The following is a 21,215-nucleotide window of genomic DNA, read 5'->3' as shown; positions in this document are numbered from 1 at the left end:
CAAACCAAATGTATTCCGTTTCAATCACTAGTTACCTGTAACAATGAAATCAGTACTCTAATCTGAGCATACAAGGTAACCTGATTACTTTCAGTTACTTCTGGATTACCTCAGTATAACATGCAATACAAGAGAAAATAAATATCAATATGATGTTTTTACTTAACTGTATTATGTAAGAGAACAGAACAATGTCCCTAAGACATTTACTTTAAAACATGTGTCCTCTTCTCATAACTTTTATTTATAGGAAAACCTGCCTTACAGTACATGTAATCATATTTAGGCAAACACCAACAATTATACACATGAGCACATAGTATACTACAGTTTGAACAGTTAGAAAATGAAAACCATAAAGCAGATTCAGAAAGTAAGCGTATAGATTCACAGCTTACAAAGAACAAATCAAATCTGATATTTTTACATGAAATACTACTGTATGTTCTTTTTAGTTTTTTAGTAACATTGTATTCCTGCTAGTAACCCCCACATTTAAATGTAATCTGATTATGTCTTATTTCTGTCACTGTAAGAGAATACAGTTACCTTGTTTTTTTAAACCGTTACTCCCGAAGTCTGTCGACACCATGACACGTTTAAAGGTGGGGTAGGTAAATTTGAGAAACCGGCTCGAGATCGCTAGAATTTGAAAATACACAACCGGAGAAAATCTGCCTTTTCCTTACAGAGCCCCTCCTCCAACACACACGAACGCGCACATGACCAATGAGGGCACGAGATAAGTTTGTGTGATAAGTTTGTGCCCCGATGGAAGGCTGACAGGCAGGTAGGCCATCATTTTTTATGGATTTTTTGTCAAAGCACTTAAGATATTCATTGCTATCGGGATGTTAAGAGCATTCCATGGAATATAACAAAAAGTGTATCTCGAGCCGGTTTCTGAAACTTACCTACCCCACCTTTAACAGTTTAACATTAAAAAAAACAAAGACTTTCATATCATTTTTTTTCCCCAGAATAAAGATTCTCTCTAAAGGTACTGTTTTCAGACTGTGCACAGTTGCTGTGCTCAAGTGAATCCAATAGTCTTTGAACGTCTGATCCCCGATGGTTTCTACAAGCTCTTACGTCACGGGGCTTTTGAAGGAGGTTCACAGCTAGTAGTACAGTAGAAATGCATTAACCTCCACTGGCCTGCATTTGGCTCGAGAGAAGCCGGAGAGTGGATGAGGAAACTTTAACACCGGCCAATGAAAAAAAAGATCCCAGTAAGAGCCTACATTAATTTTCTTAATTGATTTTCTCCAATAATAGTCAACCCTTATTCCCAGAGCCATCAACATTATCATCACCAGTGCTGACGCAGGGAATAAGAGATATGACAATCCATTTTTTATTGCCAGTGCCTTCGGAGCCACTCACAACGGTGCTATCTCTCAAGGGAGCAGAGGAGAGAGTGACACAGGAAGAGCACTTTGACACTGCGACAGGACACTGTATATTGCACTTCCTCCTTCATATTACCCCCTTCACACTCCACTCGCTCGCTCTGTCCTTGAGTCCTTGACTGTAGCTGCTGCCTCAGAGATCCCAACTAAATAGCAGCGTTTAACAACTTATGAAAATCAATACGCGCTATTCATCTTTTAAAAGTAACCTGAAGGCGCTTGTCCATTTGAATTACATTCAGTTGGCATCAGCTGGCAGGCGACATCATGTATCTTTGGTCCTTCACATGCAATGGAAGGATGTGATGTACACACGCAACATCTTCAGACGCTCACCTGCGTTCGAGTTGTTTTCATTGTTTTGATGTCTGTTTTTCTGTACTTGTTTTTATTGACAGTGAAATATTCCAAATAATGAAACTCAGACACAGTATGGAGTTCTTCTTAAGAAGAACATTGTAAAAAAAAGGGGGACATGTGTGGACTGTGTGATTATTTGAAGACATACATAAATAGGAAAGTATACTGATATGGAAGGAAATACTACATGTTCATATCTGGTAAAACGCTTCTTTTGACAATTCAATCTTTATATTAATGAATCCTCACTAGAACAATTGGGAGTGCAACTTTTTTGGTATAATTGTTTGTAACATTTCAGGTACAGCCAAAATAATGCAAATTTAAACCGATACAAATAAACAGTTAAAAATATGTTTGTCACCTTCCAAGAACATACAGTATGTTTCATTTTCTACAGTATTACAGGCAGGCCATTGTGCCACATAATGCTACTTTTAAAATGCTACATGCTAACGCCTATGGAGATGCATCTCTTTGTAATCCATTGTTACCTACCCTGGTATTCTGGATCTGAAGGCTCCCGTGCTCCAGCAGGGAAAACCGGGGGTCCTTCCCAAGCAGACTGGCGCCATTCTTTCTCCAGGTGACTGTGGGCTCGGGGTCCCCTGAGGCCTGACACCTCAGGAGGGAAACACCCCCCACCGCCTGCGTTTGGTTGGATGGGCCTTGTCGGATGATGGGTGGTGGGCGGTCCTTCAGGGCTAAGGATAACAATCAGGGGACACGTGTTATTTCCCCTCGAACACACATGTTTAGCACTGAAATGTCCATGTCACGATCTTGGCATGTGGCAATGACTCTAAACTGAAGAGTTAGGTCGTGGCTGATTTGTTGGGAAGAAAAAATAACATGACCTTATCACTAGGTGTTAATTTGGGATTGTGGTAATTGCATTAGTGACTGCAGGCCCTGCAAGATGTTCAGGTTCAATCTGATGGATTTGTTGTGAGAGGAAGTGACTGTTTTGTGAGGCCTTTTCCACAGCTAGGCAGTGTGCTCATGGCACTGCATCACACCTTTGAGCTTTAATTACTAGGTGAGGATTAACGATGCTTCACCCGTGGTGCTAATTACCATACCTTCTTTATAACACCCCTCAACACATTTGTGCCTCTCCTCTCTCTTCCAACTCTGACTCATGGCTGTTCCTCCTCCCCTCGCAACACACACAAACACAACCAAGCAGAACAACAATGGATCTCTTTTAAAGCTTTTTAAAGCATTTTATATCATCCAGAAAACAGCCTGCAACAGTCATGTCTGGAGTGTGGAAGCTCTCTCCAACTTGTAACTACCCCCCGCTTCCAATTTCCTCACTGCTGCTCTCCCCTGTTATCAGGTCTGTCTCCATGTGTACAAGTGTTTACAGCAAAATCCCCCTGCCTTATCTTTCATCGCACCTCCTTCAGCACAAGGAGGAATACGGCAACTCAAGCAGAATTGAAGCAAAACTAAAAGTGGTTAGACTAGTGAGCAGAAACACGTGGTGGATGAGGTTAACTGGTTTGCATTAATGCAGCAATCATCTACATGTCTTTGATCCATGTTTTTTTATTTAACTGGTCAGTGAGAGTGCTCCAAGCATGAAATGTATGCTTTTCTAATTTTGTGTGACGTTGTTCTTGAAGAAATTCAGTTGAGCATAAAATTAGCCTTTGTAAGAGCTTAAGACAGATAGTCTAGTATTGCATTTTTAGAAAAACATAACATTACATCTACCGTGCAAGCTATACTATTTTCCCCAAGCGATAAGAGAGCCAACAACAACAACAACAACAACATATTGCTGTTCTTAATTTAGCTGTAGTCCTGTAAGAAAGGCAATCATACACTCCAAGGCTTTGGTGACAAAACTAATAACAAAATGTTGCTGTTTGAGATTGTGTATCACTCATGACTACCAGAGGCTGCTCGTCTATGAAATAAACACAATTGATTTAAAGGGGCCCTATTATGCTTTTTGGGTTTTTCTCGATCTCGTAGTAATATAGGTTTTTGTGCATGTAAATGTTCTGCAACGTCTTACATCCCACCCCCTGCCTGGCACGCCTCAATTGGAATCCATTGTTTCTTCCGTAAGATAATGACATCACGTTGTAACACTCTGTAACACACGCTTGTATTGGCCAGCACTCCAACACATTGTACGTGATAGACAAAGGGGCGGGACCTCTCATGGCGGTTAACCAATCACAACGGGGCTGGCCAGCTAACCAATATAAAAATTAAGCACTTTTTGAACATAAAAGCATGAAAATACGAATATCAACCTGAAAATAAGCATGGCCCCTTTAAATCAGGTATGTAGATACATGGTGTGCCTGGTACATCAACTGGTGTTGGCACCAACCTCCAGATCTAAAAAGTGAAGCCAATGCGAGAAGGACCTTACACCTGCACTCTTTTTAGAGACCAGCAGGGGGCAACTCCACTGTTTAGAAAAAGAAAAATCTGATTGGCCCGATTACTAGTTTCAGGTCTTCTTTTCTTCAGGCTTGGGTGACGGGTGACGTCCAAAATGCCAAATGAGAGTTGTCTCCACTAACCAATGGGTGATATCACGTCAACTATGCCCACTTATTTTATATAACCTATGGTCGTATGTGTGCTGAGTTTAGGATGATTACTAAAACATGATGAGTGTATCAAATCAAACTTCTACAACCTCCACTGTTCAAGACTAGAGTTTCGAGGTCATTCTCGAGGTCCTTGTCTGTATGCTTTGATCAAGCATTACACCGTTAGCTACTTACGCCTCGAGACATCCTCCGTGTCCGTAGGAATCGGTCGGATAGCAATACTACACACACAATCCATCTTATCAAATATTTACCACCTGTAGGCTTGGATTACCGCTTTGATAAGAGCATAGCTTGCTCATGAATGTGTAGAGGAGCAGCCGTGGTTAGCCTGGAGTCCCAGCTGATGTATTGGATTTCTAAGATGAGCCATTTCCTATCTATCAAACATTTTCAAACCTCTTCTGTTGCATCTTAATGGTCCTTCACTGTGCTCAGGGTCCAAACAACTTTGAGCAAAACATGCCTAAATACAAGGCCTTGATTTCAGTCCTCAAGCAGCTTGCAAGCTGTAGTGTTTGCAGTGCCGTGTGAGCATAACGGCTCAATGGAAACATCGAGTAAAGCTTCCAGAACTCCATTTGGTATGGCGGCACTTCTCCGTGTACAGCCATCAATCAACTGCATCTCGTTCCCTCGTGCTCAGCACCAAACGTTTGGATATTGATCCATCTCCTCTGAGTGACAGAACAGCAGTCATTTCCTCTCCAAAAAACACTCCAACAGATGTTAATTTAATAATGTGTGGGAGAAAAAGCCAAGACACAAATGGAGAGAAGGGCATAAACATCTCCCAGCTGGCAGCGGCAGAGCACTTAATGCTGACATTAATGCTTTTTCAAAAAGGAAGAAAAAAAGTGAAGTGTCTCTCCATCAAGAGGACGGTTTTATTTTAGACAGTCTCAGTCTTTTTAGACCATTTGTATCTACCAAGGTGAGGTGTTAATGTTACACATGATGGGTGACTGGCTTTTAGAACACATAGATGCATCACTGCTTATCTGAGTGTGGGCAACATGCTGATGGCTAATGTGTGTTTTTATATCATCTTAAACCCAGCATGCATCACAATAAAGAGGCATCAAATACACATATATAATACAATTGGCACAGCCATTACATTAAAATGTGTGTTAGCACTCTCCCCAGTCAACATTTCTAAAACAAACAAATGACTTCAGGAAGCTAGGTAAAATATATGTCATGTTTTGCTCAGCCTAAACTAAGAATAAAGTCATCATAACAACATGACATTGGCTATTTTTTATTACAAACTGCTGCCATTACAAGTTTATACTTATATACTTCAGAAATCATTGCAGAATGCAGTGGTGTTTGTCATCGACAACCGATAATGAAAAGCCCCCAGATGACACCATGTGGGGAAAAGTAATGATTCAATGCTGGTGAAATTACCTGTGTATTGAGCCATGCAATATGATGTTGTATCCACTAATGCAGCACATGTGCTTTCTCGATGCATACAGTCATTAACGTAACAAGGCGTAACAAAATCATTTATATTTAAAATGTTTAGACATAATTCTGATTGGCACATGTTGTTGCTGACACATCGGATACTGTAACCAAAGAAAAAGTAGCTCTAGTCTAGTGTGTGTGTGTGTGTGTGTGTGTGTGTGTGTGTGTGTGTGTGTGTGTGTGTGTGTGTGTGTCCAGCCTTACCGTCTGCTACCTCAAGCTGAGCCTTGGCCATGATGCTGCCTGCTACAGTGAGGGCCTGGCAGATGTAATACCCTGCGTCGGAGCGCTGCACAGATGAGATGGTCAACTCTCCAGTCATGGACACAGACACGCGGCTTTCTCCCTGAGTTGGCTCGTTGGGAAACAGAAGGTCCTACAGGGACAGGACATGGCAAGCAAGGTCAATACAATGGGATGGCATACTTGCTTGGTGATCCAAAGGTATAACATCCATGAACATCAATTGTCTTTCTTAGTGGCATGCATATTTTCCATCTGAATATGAACATTGTTCTAGAACCATTCTTCCTCTGGTTTAACACTATTGTTGCTATCATTAGCTTTAGTTATGAAATCATCTTTGTTTTATCTAAAGTGCCGAATGTAAACAATACTATTGCTGAAAGGTGTATTAGATGCTAGGGCTCCAGAAGTATTTTCCATTGGTCAGAAATGTTGTGCCGAGGAATGTTAAAACGGAAAACATCAAGCACAGAGAAAACCATAACTGAGTAATATGGAGTGGAAGGTACGGATGATTAGTATGGCGTTACACATTTAAAAAAGGTATTAGAAGTAATATCCTTGGTTAATGCTTTGGGTCTTCCAATTAAATATGGGCTGCATCAGAAACATTTGTTTTAGTTCACTTCCAAAATGAAGGGCAGGGTTAGGGTCAAGGTTGAACTAAATGTTTGCTTGTAATGAGGTCATAAAGAACTCTAAAGAATCATGAAGTGCCTTAACATCTGATTAGTGGGGAACACATATTTTAACTTGCATATGTACCTTGCACAAATGACTTTAAAGAAATGTCTTTTAATGTTCTTACATTTTACAACAACAATGTGCATTTCAGCTAGAAAAGTGGGTCAATGTCTCTTTCCTTTCAGGCCTGAATGGCAGTTTACCCTCAGAGTCATAATGCTGCTTTAATAACCTGCAGTCATAGTCATGAAATGGAGGCATCAGCGTTGTCCGTTTGTGCACCCCAAGCAGACAAGCTGATGGGCAGGAAAGGACATTAGCCTGCTTTCATTATGTCTAATGACTCTAATGCTTCACATGACATTGTTACTTGCTAAGTGAATTTGTCGGTCGGACTGGTGTGGATTGGTGATAAATGACCACTTCATTATCTGTATATGGAATAGAACCACATTGCGCTGTTCCCTGATATAATCCTTTTAGTCATTTTTTAATATATTCGCTTCTTTAAACTGGTTGCTGCTGCAAAATGTGTGTCCGTAAGCTCTCCAGTCACATTTCTCAAAATCAGCATGCTCACCTGGCTACCCTCTCGTTGCCAGAAGACAGTGGGCTGAGGTTTGCCCCTGGTCTCGCAAGGAAAGGCAGCGGTCCGTCCCTGCGCTACAATCTGGTCCCGGGGTCTCACCACAAACTGGGGCGCCTCTGAGGTTAAACGGTAGAGCAAAGCATAACACATAGCAACACATACTTCAAAGCAGAGTGAACGGAAATGCTTGGAGTGAAGATCCAGCTGCAATCTAGAAGGGTCATGCATTTGTTATTACTTTACTATTTCTTGACTACGCCAATCATACAAGCCATTCACCCGGCTGCCAGAATATCAGAATGAATGATATCAATTCCAGTTTTTGAATTAGGGCATATCTATCGGACTGAATCTGGACCCCTTGAAAGACAGTGAGGTGGTAAATCCGTTGGAAGTCACGGGTTGATAGAACCAATGTCGATGTGCGTGTCCAATATAAGTTGGGTGAAAGTGTCCGTGGAATGCCACAACAGTCCATGCATACATGTGTGTGATCAGAGAGAGAAAGAGAGCAATGCATGCGCAATGGGATCAGCCCTTACTTACCGACGGGGCGAGCTGATGACACAACAATGGTGTGGGTGAGATTAACACAGAGAGAAGGACAGCAGAGGAGTAGACCAGAGGGACAGAAAAAAAAGAATGGAAATCAGAAATGAATGAGATGGAGTTGGGTTTTCCATCCACGAAATTCACGGGGGGGGGGGGGGGGGGGGGGGGGGGAGGGTGGAGCTCAGTCACCGAAAGCAGGAGATGGCATGGGCCTCGGGGGATAATGGCACCTTGGCAACGTTATGGGGAGGAAGGGTGAAACCATTGCCAACAACCACTGCACACATGGACCCAGAGCACTTGTGTTGCAAGAACAGCACATTCACACAGTCGCCACATATCGTGTAAATGAGGCAAAGCTTTGAACATGGATGATTTGATTAATTGGAAATCATACTGAGTGATTGTCGGAACTATCTCCCCTCAACATCCGCCAAGTAAGAGTTTAAACAGCTTGTGGAAATATATGGACACAAACCCCTCAAGTGACGCATTTTATTTGGTCTTTTTCTTTGAGTTGTAATGGATCATTTCATTGGAACATTTCTCATGTCTTTCTGGATACATCCAGTCCAGTGTATACTGTCTTAAGCAGCTATGTGTTTGTAATTACATTTCACCCAAGCACACATATAGCTGTCTTGCTCTTGCCAAACCCGGTTCTGCAAAGCTGTATTTCTCAAAATGTGCCTTTTTTTCAGTGGAAAATATGATATTGAATTTCCCAAAACTGCTTCCATGGCAGCGGCTCCGCAAGGGCTTTGTGAGAAACTGTGCTGCCTTATGTAGGGTCTGGCCTGATTTGTTTGGGGACAATCCTCGCTCTTTTGGGGTCTTTTCAGGCAATAAAACAATTCATGCATGAATGAGAATCCAATTTGTAAAGTATAAAGTAATAAAAAAGATATTAAATGTTATGAGAACTGCAATGTAATGATGATGCATAATGTGCTTATCCAATAATATTTTAGGTTGTGGTTGCTCGTGAAGTGTTGCGTGTCTCAAATGATATGAACATTTATTTTTCATGTACTCCAGATTTATGCCATGAGCACAAAGCAGTGATTTGCCAAGTAGCAATATAGTGTTGTTATTACAATATTAACCTTTTATTATGAAAAAGCTTTCCTCGCATTGATAAATATGGAGCGAGGCGGTTGTTTTGAGGATGAGCCCCCGTGGAGAAATTATAACAGTTCACTTAAATGCTGGTTAGATTGTTCATATCTGGAGCAATCAGCGGCGCGATATGAAAGAAAAGCTGAGGCCGGGCCGAGACTTTCAGCAGGGGGGCAATAACTGACTGATAGGTCTGCTTGGGAGACACAACAATATAAGGGATGGGTTATGAGCTTTGCTTCGAGAGAGTCCAACAGCAGTTACCCACCTCTGATGGTCAGGTAGGCCGAGGCCTCCACTTTACCAACACGGTTCTCTGCGAGGCAGCTGAACGTGCCCTGATCACTGACGGATGCTTTCTTTATCTTCAGCAGGAGGTCTTCCTTTTCATATCGGATGTCGTACCTGTAGAGAGTGACAAGAATTCAAGTGACGCCTCAGATCCCACACACGGGAAGATCAGTGACAATTACGCTCATCAAAAACGATCTTTCCCATAAAGTAAATACAAACACAGCAATCGAATCAAGCGTGTTCACTTGTGTGATGTTTACGATTGGAAGCTTTTGGATACTGTCTTTTTTGTATAGACTAAAAGCAGACTTTCGGAGACAATGGAGACTCCCCGCTGCACACACTCGGGCTGGGCAATTATGCTGAGATGAAGGCAAGGCAAAATGAAAGGTGCTTTCAGCTGGAACCCTGACTGTTCCACTATTTCAATATTTATAAAGACGAGCCACTGTGGTGTGGGCTGTGCAGTGGGCGACATCGTGTGTGGAAGAGAGCAAGCAACACAGAGGGAAGGGGGGAGACGGAGGATAGACAAACAGTCTGAGAGTCAGGGAGTGGCCCAGTCTGACAAACTGAATGTGATGAATGCGCCGAGCAGTAAGAAATGACTAATTCATAGATGTATGCCATGCGTCAGTGTGCATCTGCCGGTGCAGCGTACTGCAAGGCAGCAGTGGCGCAGTGAGAGTGGGAGAAACATCTCAGCTACCAGGGTGTAGATAAGCGCCTTCGAGGGGCTACAGACACACATAGCAGAAGAGCCAGGAGTCGGGCTCTCCCTCTCTGGGGCCCCGTTTGGCGTGAGAGATCCTGTGAAATTGTCTGGCCAGCCATACTGATTCAGAGGCGGGAGACAAGTCAGGCAGAGACAAGTTGCAAGGGGTGAGAAAAAGTCCCATTTTGAAATAGATGTTTCAGAGGGTGTGGGCAGAATATCGATGGGGGAGTTGTTTGGTCTGTCCAGAGTGTGCAGAGGACTCCATTCACGGCACATCCCTGACCCAGATTCAGCCTTCCCAGGAGAGTGACGGGTTCACGAGAAAAGAAAGAAGTGGAAGGAGGGAAGTGAGGCGAGGCAGGTCTGAAAGTAGGACATGTTTCTGGAGTCAAGGGGTGGCGAGGTAGAGGGCACAACACAGGTGGGCAGACAGGGAGGTGGGCAGTGCCTGTGGTCTACCTCACCATGTATTCTCACAGGAGAGTTTATTGTTGTGCGTAGGTAGAACTGTCTGCAGCCATAACTTGGTCAACAACATCAAAAAATGGGTCAACACTTGGTAATCAAAGAATTGTGACGGTTGTTTTTGAAACCCCTATTTTTTGCTTTTCTCAGTTGTTGCATCCTATTAAACTTAATATCTTTGAGTTCTGGATTCACAAAACACATCATTTAAAGAGATGACCTTGGAGCTTGAGTGACTGGGAGAGACATTGTTCACTTTGTGTGACATTTTGCAAACATGCAATCCAACCTATACTGTAGGTGACAGATAGTCGATTATACAAATAATCTTAAATTGCAATTACGAGGTAGAAATGGCTTGAAATACACTTGTAGCATCCGTGACGATTTTTAGTGGATGACATTTTTAGCAATACTTTAAAGTAAATATTGATTTTCCTCACATGGTTTTCAGCATCATGTGTGCGCCATTTTATCTGCCAGCTGAAACTCTTGCATTGATTTACTTGATTTACTAAATATCAATAATGAAATACATATCCAAGAACATATTAGTTAATTACATATATACATGGTTAATTATATAAACATAATTAGTTTGAGCTGACAAATTTCCATCACTCAAATGCAGGAGAACGGTTCCAAGCGATGAATGAACCAGTCAAGCAGATGATAAGACCATATGGGAATGCACTGCTATAGTATTATACCCTATACAAGTCTGATTTAATGTGAAATTAAATTACGCATCTTAATTAGGGTTCTTACAATTAGATAAGCTTCATCCAGGTAATTTCAAACGTAATAGGATTCACATATGTCTATAAGGAGATTGCATAGCTACAAAGTGAATTACAAAGGACTCTGCTTTTCCAATGACGTGTCTGAAATTGTGAATAGTCAAGTTTTCTAACATTTAGTGCAGCTAAAATATCCTTTTTGCAGTATGAACTCGTGTTTTTTTTTTTCAAGGTATTGTTCATTCCTTTATCCGATGGAAGAACAATGGTCGTACACTTGTACTTAAACCTAGCGAAGGAAGGAAATAAAAGGCTTTGATGGATGGCCAGATTGCATAAGGAGACAAACTGTAATTAAAAGTGTAAAGCACTGAGCAGTACAAATTAAAGCCCACATGACAGGCTAATAATGACTTTAAAAAACAAGTGCTCTGATGGGATTGCGAGGCAATTAAGATGCGCTCATGGGCACACGAGGGAGAACCAAGCCACACGCCTTTAAATATGATGCAATTAAAAACAACACAGAAACAACAATAAAAGGACATTTTAAACTTCAGCGGTACTTTTCCTTGACTTATGGGATTTCTGTATTTGAGTAGCTCGTATGTGTCGAACTCTCTGCATGTTTTCATCTCTCATGTATGTATACATAAAGTACAGTAGTATTTAAAAGGACCAATTAGTCATACTGTAAGCAACCAATGGACATACTTGAATCTGTTGTTGCCATGGTATACCAAACTGCAAAAAATGAGATTAAAGCAGGGTCCAATCGTATAGAAGTCTATGAGAAAATGACCCTACTCCTCACATGATACTTTACCTCAGTAAACATTTTCCTACCGAGTGTATACGTCTCAATTGCTAGTTTTATGTTCTTTTTGTAAATCGTGTCTTTTTTAGAGTGAAATAGACACTTAAGCAGGTGTGAGTATCAGTAATCTTTGAAACATTTTACACATATTAACAAAACCGCAATGATAATGGAAACCATAATTAAATTGGTGTTGATATGCTTCATCTCTCTTGTGTATACAGCAAATGAATGATGTGTTGCCATAGTGATGAAAGTCTTCTATCAATAAAATATTAGTTTCCAGTGAGAGTCATTAGCGCTGCTTCGGCATTTATACATGTTGACTTGTATTGCTTAAACATGTGCACACAAACACAGGCATTTTCACAATCCACATTCACACGCATCCTCTTTACCTGCCGCGGGGAATTTCCACGTCCTCCTTTTTCCAGCGCAGAGTAGGAGGTGGGTCACCGCGAACCTGACATCTGAACTCCACAGCCTCGTCAACTAAGACTACCTGGTTCACAGGTCGTTGCAAGAACACGGGCCTTTCTGGATGTGGGCAGAAAACATAACATAAAGGCTAAATATACTTCTGACAGAGTGTTAAATACTGTATGTGCTCGTGTGAAATGCCTTTATTCCTTTTTGAACCAAGCTAAAAAGTCCTTACCAAACACAGAGAGCTGAGCTTTTTCACTCTCTCTTTCCCCGACCATGTTTGCCGCCACACACACATATATCCCCACATCACTCTTCTTTGTATTTGAAATGGTCAGCTTTCCTCCTCGCACCTAACACAAAATAAAATGTACTTGCAATGAACCAGTTCGATACAAAGTGCTTTCCTTTCTAGTAGCCTAACAAGTAAATCACTGAGTATGTGATTCAGAAAACAAGGGTCTTGTAAAAGGCAGGAGAGCTCCCGGGGGAGAAACTCACCGTGATCCTGTCATCTTTGAGGTCAAGACGAGTTTTATCTTTCCTCCAGAAGGTGGTGGGTTCAGGGTGGCCTCGTGGAGACTGACACTCGAGAATGGCCGTCTCCCCGACTGCCACCACCACATCCTGTGGGTTCTGCCTGAAGTCGTCGCGTAACACTACGAGACAAAGCGAAGGGAGAAGGTTTATTGGTGCTCTAACTGTAGCAAAGGCTCACTCGGTTGATTCGTTTGAAATATCCTCAGATTATGTGAAGCAGGAAGCTTCTCTGAGACTGAGATGTCTTGGGTTTACTGACCTCCACCACCTTTTCTCAACGGACCCTCAGCAATCTCTCTGTCTTTAATAACACAGCCGTCCCCCCTGAGGCTATGAGCACACGCTCTTGTTTGATCTCAGCAGCTAAATGTAAGAGCGGTGGAAGCCAGGTAAGATTAACGGTACAATATGCGGGGAAGAAAAACAAATCTAGCAGAAGAGAAAGATAAAAACACGGAAAGTTACACTTTAGAAGCAATGCAAAAGAGGGATATCTAGAACAATAAGTCGGAACAGGCATAACAATGATTCTCAAATATCCTGACATCCCAGATTGTTGTATTGGATTATTAGAACACTGATACTGTTCTGAAGTGCATTATAACATTTTAAGAAGAGACGACAGGCTAAAACATGTTCCATTGGTAAATTCAAAAGTCTGGGCTAATCTTGATTCCATAACATGTGGTGTTTCGTTGACTTCAATTGACTATTTGCATCTTACAGTAGATTGCTCCTAAATTCACCAAAATAAGCATCAGATAATGCCTAGCTTGCAAATGTAAACACACCATTTCAGAAAACTTGTATTTATTTTGCCTATTTACCTTTGTGTGTCTTAAAATGAATGCAATTACATTATAAGCTCAAAATATTTCCTTGTCTTCAGCCTCTTCATCTTCACCTCAGTAGCACTTATATACTGTACATCAAATGTTCCACTTTCATTCCTACCTATTCCGATGGTTCTTACTAAGTGGTTGGATCATATATTATCATTCATGTAGTCAGAAATATATCTAACATGATGAAAAATGTATATGTTTTATGATTTATGACATATTGAGCGGAAAAAAAAATCCTCTGAAAAAACCCTTTAAGGACTCTAATACTGTATGTAGACAAAGGATTTGGAACCTGGCTTTATTGAATGTTCAGATTTCTAAAACGGAATGTTTGCCAATCAGCACATATTTAATATTTAAACATAAGATTTCAGCTGCAATATAGGCTTATTCCCCTGTGGTGTTTGCACGTAAAACACCAGCGCTTGTATTTGGCAGCAATGGCAGTAATGATGAAAACTGAAGCTTCTGCTCGAAGAAACCGTACAGTGTCCATAATGGAACAGGTGCATCCTCTTGGGGTCTTGAATGAGCTTAGTTCATTAAAGTTATAGAGTCTTGTGTGTACACAAGTGCAGAAGAAAGTATAAAGCTACTGGCCTTGTGATTGTGCTGGAAGGAAAGTCATAGGGTTACCAAATCATTAAAATGTATCCTCTGGGAACCTGGAATAGCCACAGAGAAACTTGCAACATTACATTATAAATGCAATGCAATAATCAATACAACTACTCTGCAGTATCAAAAGCGTCTCCGTGGGCTCTATCCCGTTTTCAAAGTTGTTATTTTCACCAATACAATATACCAGATTTTTTTTTTTAAATCTGAAACCTTGGATAAAAGCAGCAGTTTAAAGTTGTGTAGCAGGCACAGGGTCAGACCGTACTTGAATGAGCTGCAATACTGCCTGCGCAAATTGGAAGAAAAAGCAGGGATATTGACTGAATCACTCCTTCATGTAGCTTTATGAAATGACTAGGGTAAAGGTGCAGGCTCTCCTTTAGGACCAAGGTTACACATTGTTCCAAAATATCACATTTACAGCATTAAATGTTCCTGTTGGAGGTTCATACTGTCGTTTATTTTTGAAAAATAAACTGCTCGTTTCATACTTTACTGCAGAAGAATCAATACTATAAGGGGTGCAACTTCTCTAGAGTACTAGAAAAGAGCCAAGTATTATGACAGCTTCCCTGAAGTACAGCTGGTGAAATCTGCCAAAACATTCCCTTTTATTATCTGGAACAGACACACCTTTTTGTCATTACGATTCCATTTATAAAACTCTATTCCTGCATTCTTCACTGTTGGACAAGTGTTTTAATTGATCAACGGCAGGAATGTCTGTACTTGTATGCTCAAAGGAGCGAGGACATCAAGAAGTGTCAAGCAATGCCTAGAAAATATATACTTTTGCAATGTGAGGTATGAGCTAGCTGCAGATAAGTTAAAAGGTCAAACCTTCAAAACGTCCTAATTCTGTCATAACCGTTATCCCACATATCAATTCAAAGGCTGCTTCTTTAACAGGAACGACTGCACTGCGAGCCGTCACTGGAATCATGGTTAAAAATAGAGATTAAGATCCCGCAATGAGTTGTTCCCGCTTTGCATTAATAACTCATGACATGTTGTTTTTGTTAAAAAGCCTTACTGCAGGTCCATTTTGTACCTGTGTGACAACCGTTAAACTAAACTATGAAAAAATAAAAGAACATTCTTGAGGATAATTAAAATATTTGCCAAGAAAATGAATAATGAATGAATATGGTGTCATTTTGGATTACAGATATAACGAATGAATATAAATAAACGTACTTATAATTCACACTGCGATGTAGATAACAGGTTAAGCAATTTTCTCTTTTCAATTATCCAATTTATTTACTGGATTGTAAAATATAGACAGTGTTGTGACTTGTTTTTAAATGCCAAATCTAGATCAAATGCATGGTGCATAGCTAAAACTTAATGACAGTTTGCAAAACTCAGAGCAGCATGGAGCAAGAGCACCGGCTGGGTGCTCAGTTTCATTCTCATTATAGCCATAAGCTGATATACTGTAGCACCACTTCCAAGTCCCACAGGACACCTCCAGTGAAAACAAAAATCAGGAAGGAGCCAAGGGCCCAAAGGCCTAGCTGTCAATCACATCCAGTCCCTGCGGGAGTGAATGCGTCTCAGTTGCAGACGCTACTTTGGCACAGACATATGCCTGGCTGGCTGTCACATGGTACGGTACGCTTAGTGACCCATTCCATACACAAAACACTCATCGAGCCACATAGCTACCTTCCTGTTCATGTGTTGTCACATTAAAGACGATTCAGTAACAGCCAGGCTTGTCCCAAGAGACCGTGAAGCCAAGACACTCACAGAGGAAAACACTGATCATTCAAGACAAGAGAAAACCCAATTACACAAAAGAAAGGCCGATAATTGGCTTGGTGTCAATTTCAATTGTGCTGAAGGTCTAAACCCTAGCTATGGCTGGGCGATTTGGAGAAAATCAATCAATTTCATTTTTCTTTAATATTGATGTTGTGATGATATTTTAGAATTGACTAATGGTGATTTTACATAAAATATGTACAGGAGATTGACGCTAATTGGACTCATTTATTGTCCCCGTTTTTTACAATAAAGTATATCGTATCGTAAATGATGCCATGAAAATAAAAATACGTTTGAGAACAATCATCAGTGATGTGGATATAATGGCTAATTGTGTAAAGGTTGGAAATAGAAAAGCATTGTAAGTTTAGAAAAGGACATCAGTTTAATGAGATAACCCTCAAAGACACCAAAAGACACTTATCCCATATGACAATATCCAAAATCTAAGACATTACCCATAATCCATATCACAATATTGTCATAACATCACCATATTGCCCATCCTTAATCTTTTGCTGAGAAGAAACACAAATATATTACCTGCTATTCATATATATATGTTCGAGGTCTCAGACAAATTGTTCTACCTCACATACCCAAATTCTGTCATTTTCCTGCATGGTTTATTTATTATCCCAATTTTGAGGATATTCCTAATTTGCAGTCCACCCAAAAAAGCATAAAATAGGGTTTTCATTTGTTTCATGATTGATGGTGTACATAATAAATCATGGCTAAATAAATTGGAAGTGACTTACTAATTATATACAATCGCTTGGTAATAGGCCACTGCAAATTTTAAAGGGTGTGGGGGGGGGACTTATTTCAAATACATAAATTGTGTGGGCGTCTTTGGTTGGGATTTATTCACCCCAGATATTATGCATTCTCCCCACTGCACTGACAGCTACCCCTCCCCCCAAAACACAGCTGAAGGTGTCTCCTCTCCTCTGCAGGTTTCGGTAGGTGCTGTTCATCACAGCATGTGAGACGTAGGCTCTGAAATGAAGAGCCCTCGTGGAGGCAGCACCCAAGTGTAGTCTGTTGTCGGCTGGTAATTATTTCAGATTGCGCGGACCGCCACCACTGCCTAATGTTGTCTGATTGAGTACTGCTCAATTATTCAAACACGCCATTCAGGAGGCTCACACGTTAACCAGATTTCATTTATCAAATCAGAAGGAGAATGATTTGAAAATGGGCTTCATTTCATGGCACAATAGGCGGTAAAATAATGTGACAAGGTGGAATACAAGGAACTATACAGGGACTCATTATATGATTAATATCAGAGAGGGGGTTGTGTGCATTGTGTTAGATATTCCATCTAAGCATCCTGATTTCTTGGCAGCCTCTTCAGCAGCACTCTAAATTTCATTCCAGAATTTCACCAGCAGCCTCATGAAGATCCTACTTGATGCATGTTGCTGAGCTCCGTGAATCATACAAATGCGCTACCCTATTGAAGCGTGAGTGTTACATAGTGATGTCGAATGGAGGCGTTTCCAGCACAGAGGGAGTGTGTTGGAGAGAAACTCCCTTTGGAGTGACCTTTGGGATTTTAGCCTTTGCAGACCATGTACATGTAAAAAACCCTACTGTATATAGCACACTACAGGAAAAGGAAACCCCCAAATAGCACGATAGGGCCCCTTTAATAACTGTGTTATCTAGACGGGTGTAAGATTTAGAAGCATACTTGCGTCTGATGCTGCTATGACTGCTCTGTTTATGAAAGAGGAAACAACCGTAATGCTAGCCAAAGCTTTCACAATGACATTTGAAGCTCATAAGATACGAGAATATGTCATATTTAATGAGAGTGATGACAGTTTCCGCTGATGAATGTCTTTTCTTAGCTTATTTCGGTGGCTAAAACCGTACTGTCAAAAGAATAAGGTATCTCTCGTCACTGTGTTGTGTCATTGATCCACTTCGACAAACTTTGCGAAACAATTCATGACCATTTGTAATCCAAATGACAAGTCACTAAAATCTTCTGTATGGACTTGGCGATAACACAATATGGTCTATAAGCAAGACAATGAAGTTACAACCCCTTGTTATGTTTTAGTCTCCCTGTCATGGCAGTGCTGTGCTGTTATGTCTGCCAGTTGGACTGTGGTTCCACTTCTTTAGCCTGGAGTGAATGGAATGCCATGGAATTTGGTACAGACACGATCATGACATGATTTTTCCCTCAGTGCCTGTCACCCACAATATCTCTGTTTTAAGCCAGGCTAGTGGCATGGCTCTGTGGATGTCTGTTGGTCACTTGACTTTAGTCCAGACTTAATATATCTACAACATGTCAACTGTTCCCCCCAGATAGAGGATCCAATTGAATAGTGTTTTAGTTTTTTTAGTGACATATGTTGCAAAATTATTGGATGGACTATTGGATGGAATATGGTATGCTAGTCCTCCTGAATTGTAATAACCCCACAACCACACCATCACTTGGTCAATACTTTGATCACTACAAAAGCTACATTTCCATCATGCTCAGCTGCATTCCGTGTTTAGTGCTAATTAGCAAATGTAAGCATGCTAACGCGCTAAACTAAGAAGTGTTAGCATCTGGCTCAAAGTGTCAATTATTTCAGCCTTACGGTACGTCCACACAGCCGCGTTAAAAAAATCTTGGAGGTGGGCGTATCTGAAGCTTGGGGATTTTTTGCGAGCAACGCGACCAACAACCAATCACATGAATCTCCCAACCCGGACATACAAAGCAATAGCAATGTTAAAACGAAGTAAACTGGATATAAAATCCCCAAACAGGCGAAAACCTACCAGTTTCCCTCCATGCCTGGTTCCTCCGGTTTGTATCCCGGTAAGTTAATAGGGACTGGTCATAAAGAACTGGGTGATTTGCTACCGCAATAACTAATTTCTCCTCCATTTTTAGGAATATAGAAAATGAACTGCGTAGTCTTTCCCAGCTTGCACGCGGTTTGATTGGCTAGCGCTTGTACTGTCAGATTTGCATAAACGGGATTTGATTGGCTGACGCTTCCACCTCAGCTTCAAAAGTTGAACATTGCTCAATTTTTGAATCCTGAAAATCCTGGAAATCTTCGCTTTGCTTCCCCACAATGCAGTTTGGCGAAATGTGAGGCAACGTGACGTCACCCCATTCCAAGTGAATGGGCAGAAGCGTTGGAAGATGTTTTAATGCTGCTGTGTGGACGGGCCGTTACAGAGCAGCAAGCATGGCTGTTAACTCTTGTGTTATAATTTAATGAATTTTTTCTTAGCAAGTGGCTCAAGTTTGACTGTTTAGGGTTTCCTGATATCACCCAGGTTTCTAAATTGTATCCCTATGTTAATGTATTCCTACAATTGGTCAATTGTTGCAATACAATGGCCGCCTCACATGAATGCTAGTGGCATTAGCAACTTGTAATGATAATAAAAGTAAACTATTTGGGCCAAATGCCAAACAATAGGCCAATGATAACTAAACAATCAATTAAACATACAACATGTTGATGTGTGACACAAATAATCTAAAAAAAAAACCATTTATGTTCAGGCCTTTGTAATGAAACAGGAGATATTAAGATGCAAACTCTGATGTGATTATGGAGTTGAATGTTTTAATCCTCTATGACCTCTTAATTCATCATAAATTAAGTCAGTACAGAGCAATAATTAATTGAAATAGACATACATTCGCTTCATAATTGAAAAAGGGAAATAAACAAGGTGTGACAGACAGATGGTGACAAACGTATACCCTAATTAACCCATGCAGCAATTTGTTAATTTTTTGTAGTGATCTGAATGTGCATGCTAGTGTTTGTCCAAGCATGCGGGCTGGTGTTCCGGCATGGGAATATATATGTAACCCCACCCAGTAGAAAATTGTTTTGGTAGTACTGTGAAGCAACACTGCAGAAGCAAAAATAAACAGAATTGTATATGAAGAAAGATGAAGACACTAACACCTTGCGAGTCCTTGCGTGTAACAGATGGCTGGATTCCATTCGGGAATCACAGATGCAATAAAGAATTGATGTGCTGCATGTGGACAAAGCTCGGCTCAGAGCAGGTTAGAAAAAGCAACCAGGTTTTTGTCTTGTATATACTTATATCTATCGTATATGAGCCTAGCGTTGGGTACTGCGATGCAAACATCACAATATTAGTGTTGTAAAGCTTTACACAGTTTGTGATCCAGTGTCCGAACATGCATTACAACAGCTAAGTGATTCCTTATGACAGTTGTCTGCTAAATTGTGGTTTGGAGTTGGCTGAAGATTCTTTTTGAACACTATAGCCTGTAGGGGTGTGTCACTTTCTCAACAGCGGTCAAGGATGTCCCATATCTGTCACATGCATACAATGCACACTGACGCATAAACACACTTGCATAAACCAAACCAAAAAAACAGCTGCCCTGTTCTTATATCGTAAACTTTGCTGATGATAACAACATATCACCGCTGCTCAAGAGTCAGACACAGAGAGCAAGACAGATCTGCCGACACAAAATCGGGGAGAGCGGGGGAGGATGAACGAGAGGGCTATTTTCACTGGGGATTTATTTTTGAATAAATAAACAACTTAACATGTCTGTGCCCTGGAAAAGTCATCAGCAATCAGTCAGGACTGCGATCAGCGGGGAGATGGGGAGCGTTTACAATGTCCCCCGAGGCTAGGAGCCCAGCGCTGAGGTTCATTACCTATTATAATCCTGCCTTCCCAGCAGCAGGCCACAACATGAGTACATCAAAGAGCATTTTCACAGAAAGAATATGCCACCCAACATTTCAATTGTTCGTAGGGTATCCAGACAATATGGTTTTGGAGAAAAACACAAGGGCAGCAAATCAATATTGGCTTGGAAAGCAGGGTACATTGAATGATTTCAGTAATATAAGTCTCATTATGCTAACTCAATGGTTGTAGGGTACAATTCCAAACTCTTGTTTGCATTATCGG

At 40.9% G+C, this 21,215-nt stretch overlaps 1 protein-coding gene across 1 annotated transcript in view; it reads right to left on the bottom strand.

Annotated features, from left to right (window-relative positions):
- Nucleotides 1-21,215, bottom strand: part of LOC117459077 (roundabout homolog 2-like) — a 110,209-nt gene that overhangs the window by 35,256 nt on the left and 53,738 nt on the right. The window contains exons 3-9 of the mRNA XM_034099920.1: nucleotides 12,985-13,142; nucleotides 12,716-12,836; nucleotides 12,456-12,594; nucleotides 9,292-9,428; nucleotides 7,344-7,468; nucleotides 6,038-6,209; nucleotides 2,271-2,476 (exon numbers count right to left, since the gene is read on the bottom strand). Coding sequence (XP_033955811.1) covers nucleotides 2,271-2,476; nucleotides 6,038-6,209; nucleotides 7,344-7,468; nucleotides 9,292-9,428; nucleotides 12,456-12,594; nucleotides 12,716-12,836; nucleotides 12,985-13,142 — 1,058 coding nt within the window. The remainder of the gene's footprint in view (nucleotides 1-2,270; nucleotides 2,477-6,037; nucleotides 6,210-7,343; nucleotides 7,469-9,291; nucleotides 9,429-12,455; nucleotides 12,595-12,715; nucleotides 12,837-12,984; nucleotides 13,143-21,215) is intronic.

The sequence above is a fragment of the Pseudochaenichthys georgianus genome, chromosome 14 (assembly GCF_902827115.2).
Source record: "Pseudochaenichthys georgianus chromosome 14, fPseGeo1.2, whole genome shotgun sequence".
In the NCBI taxonomy this organism is placed as follows: domain Eukaryota; kingdom Metazoa; phylum Chordata; class Actinopteri; order Perciformes; family Channichthyidae; genus Pseudochaenichthys; species Pseudochaenichthys georgianus.
Note: the sequence above shows the minus strand (reverse complement) of the source record. Positions and strands in the feature narration are given on the sequence as shown.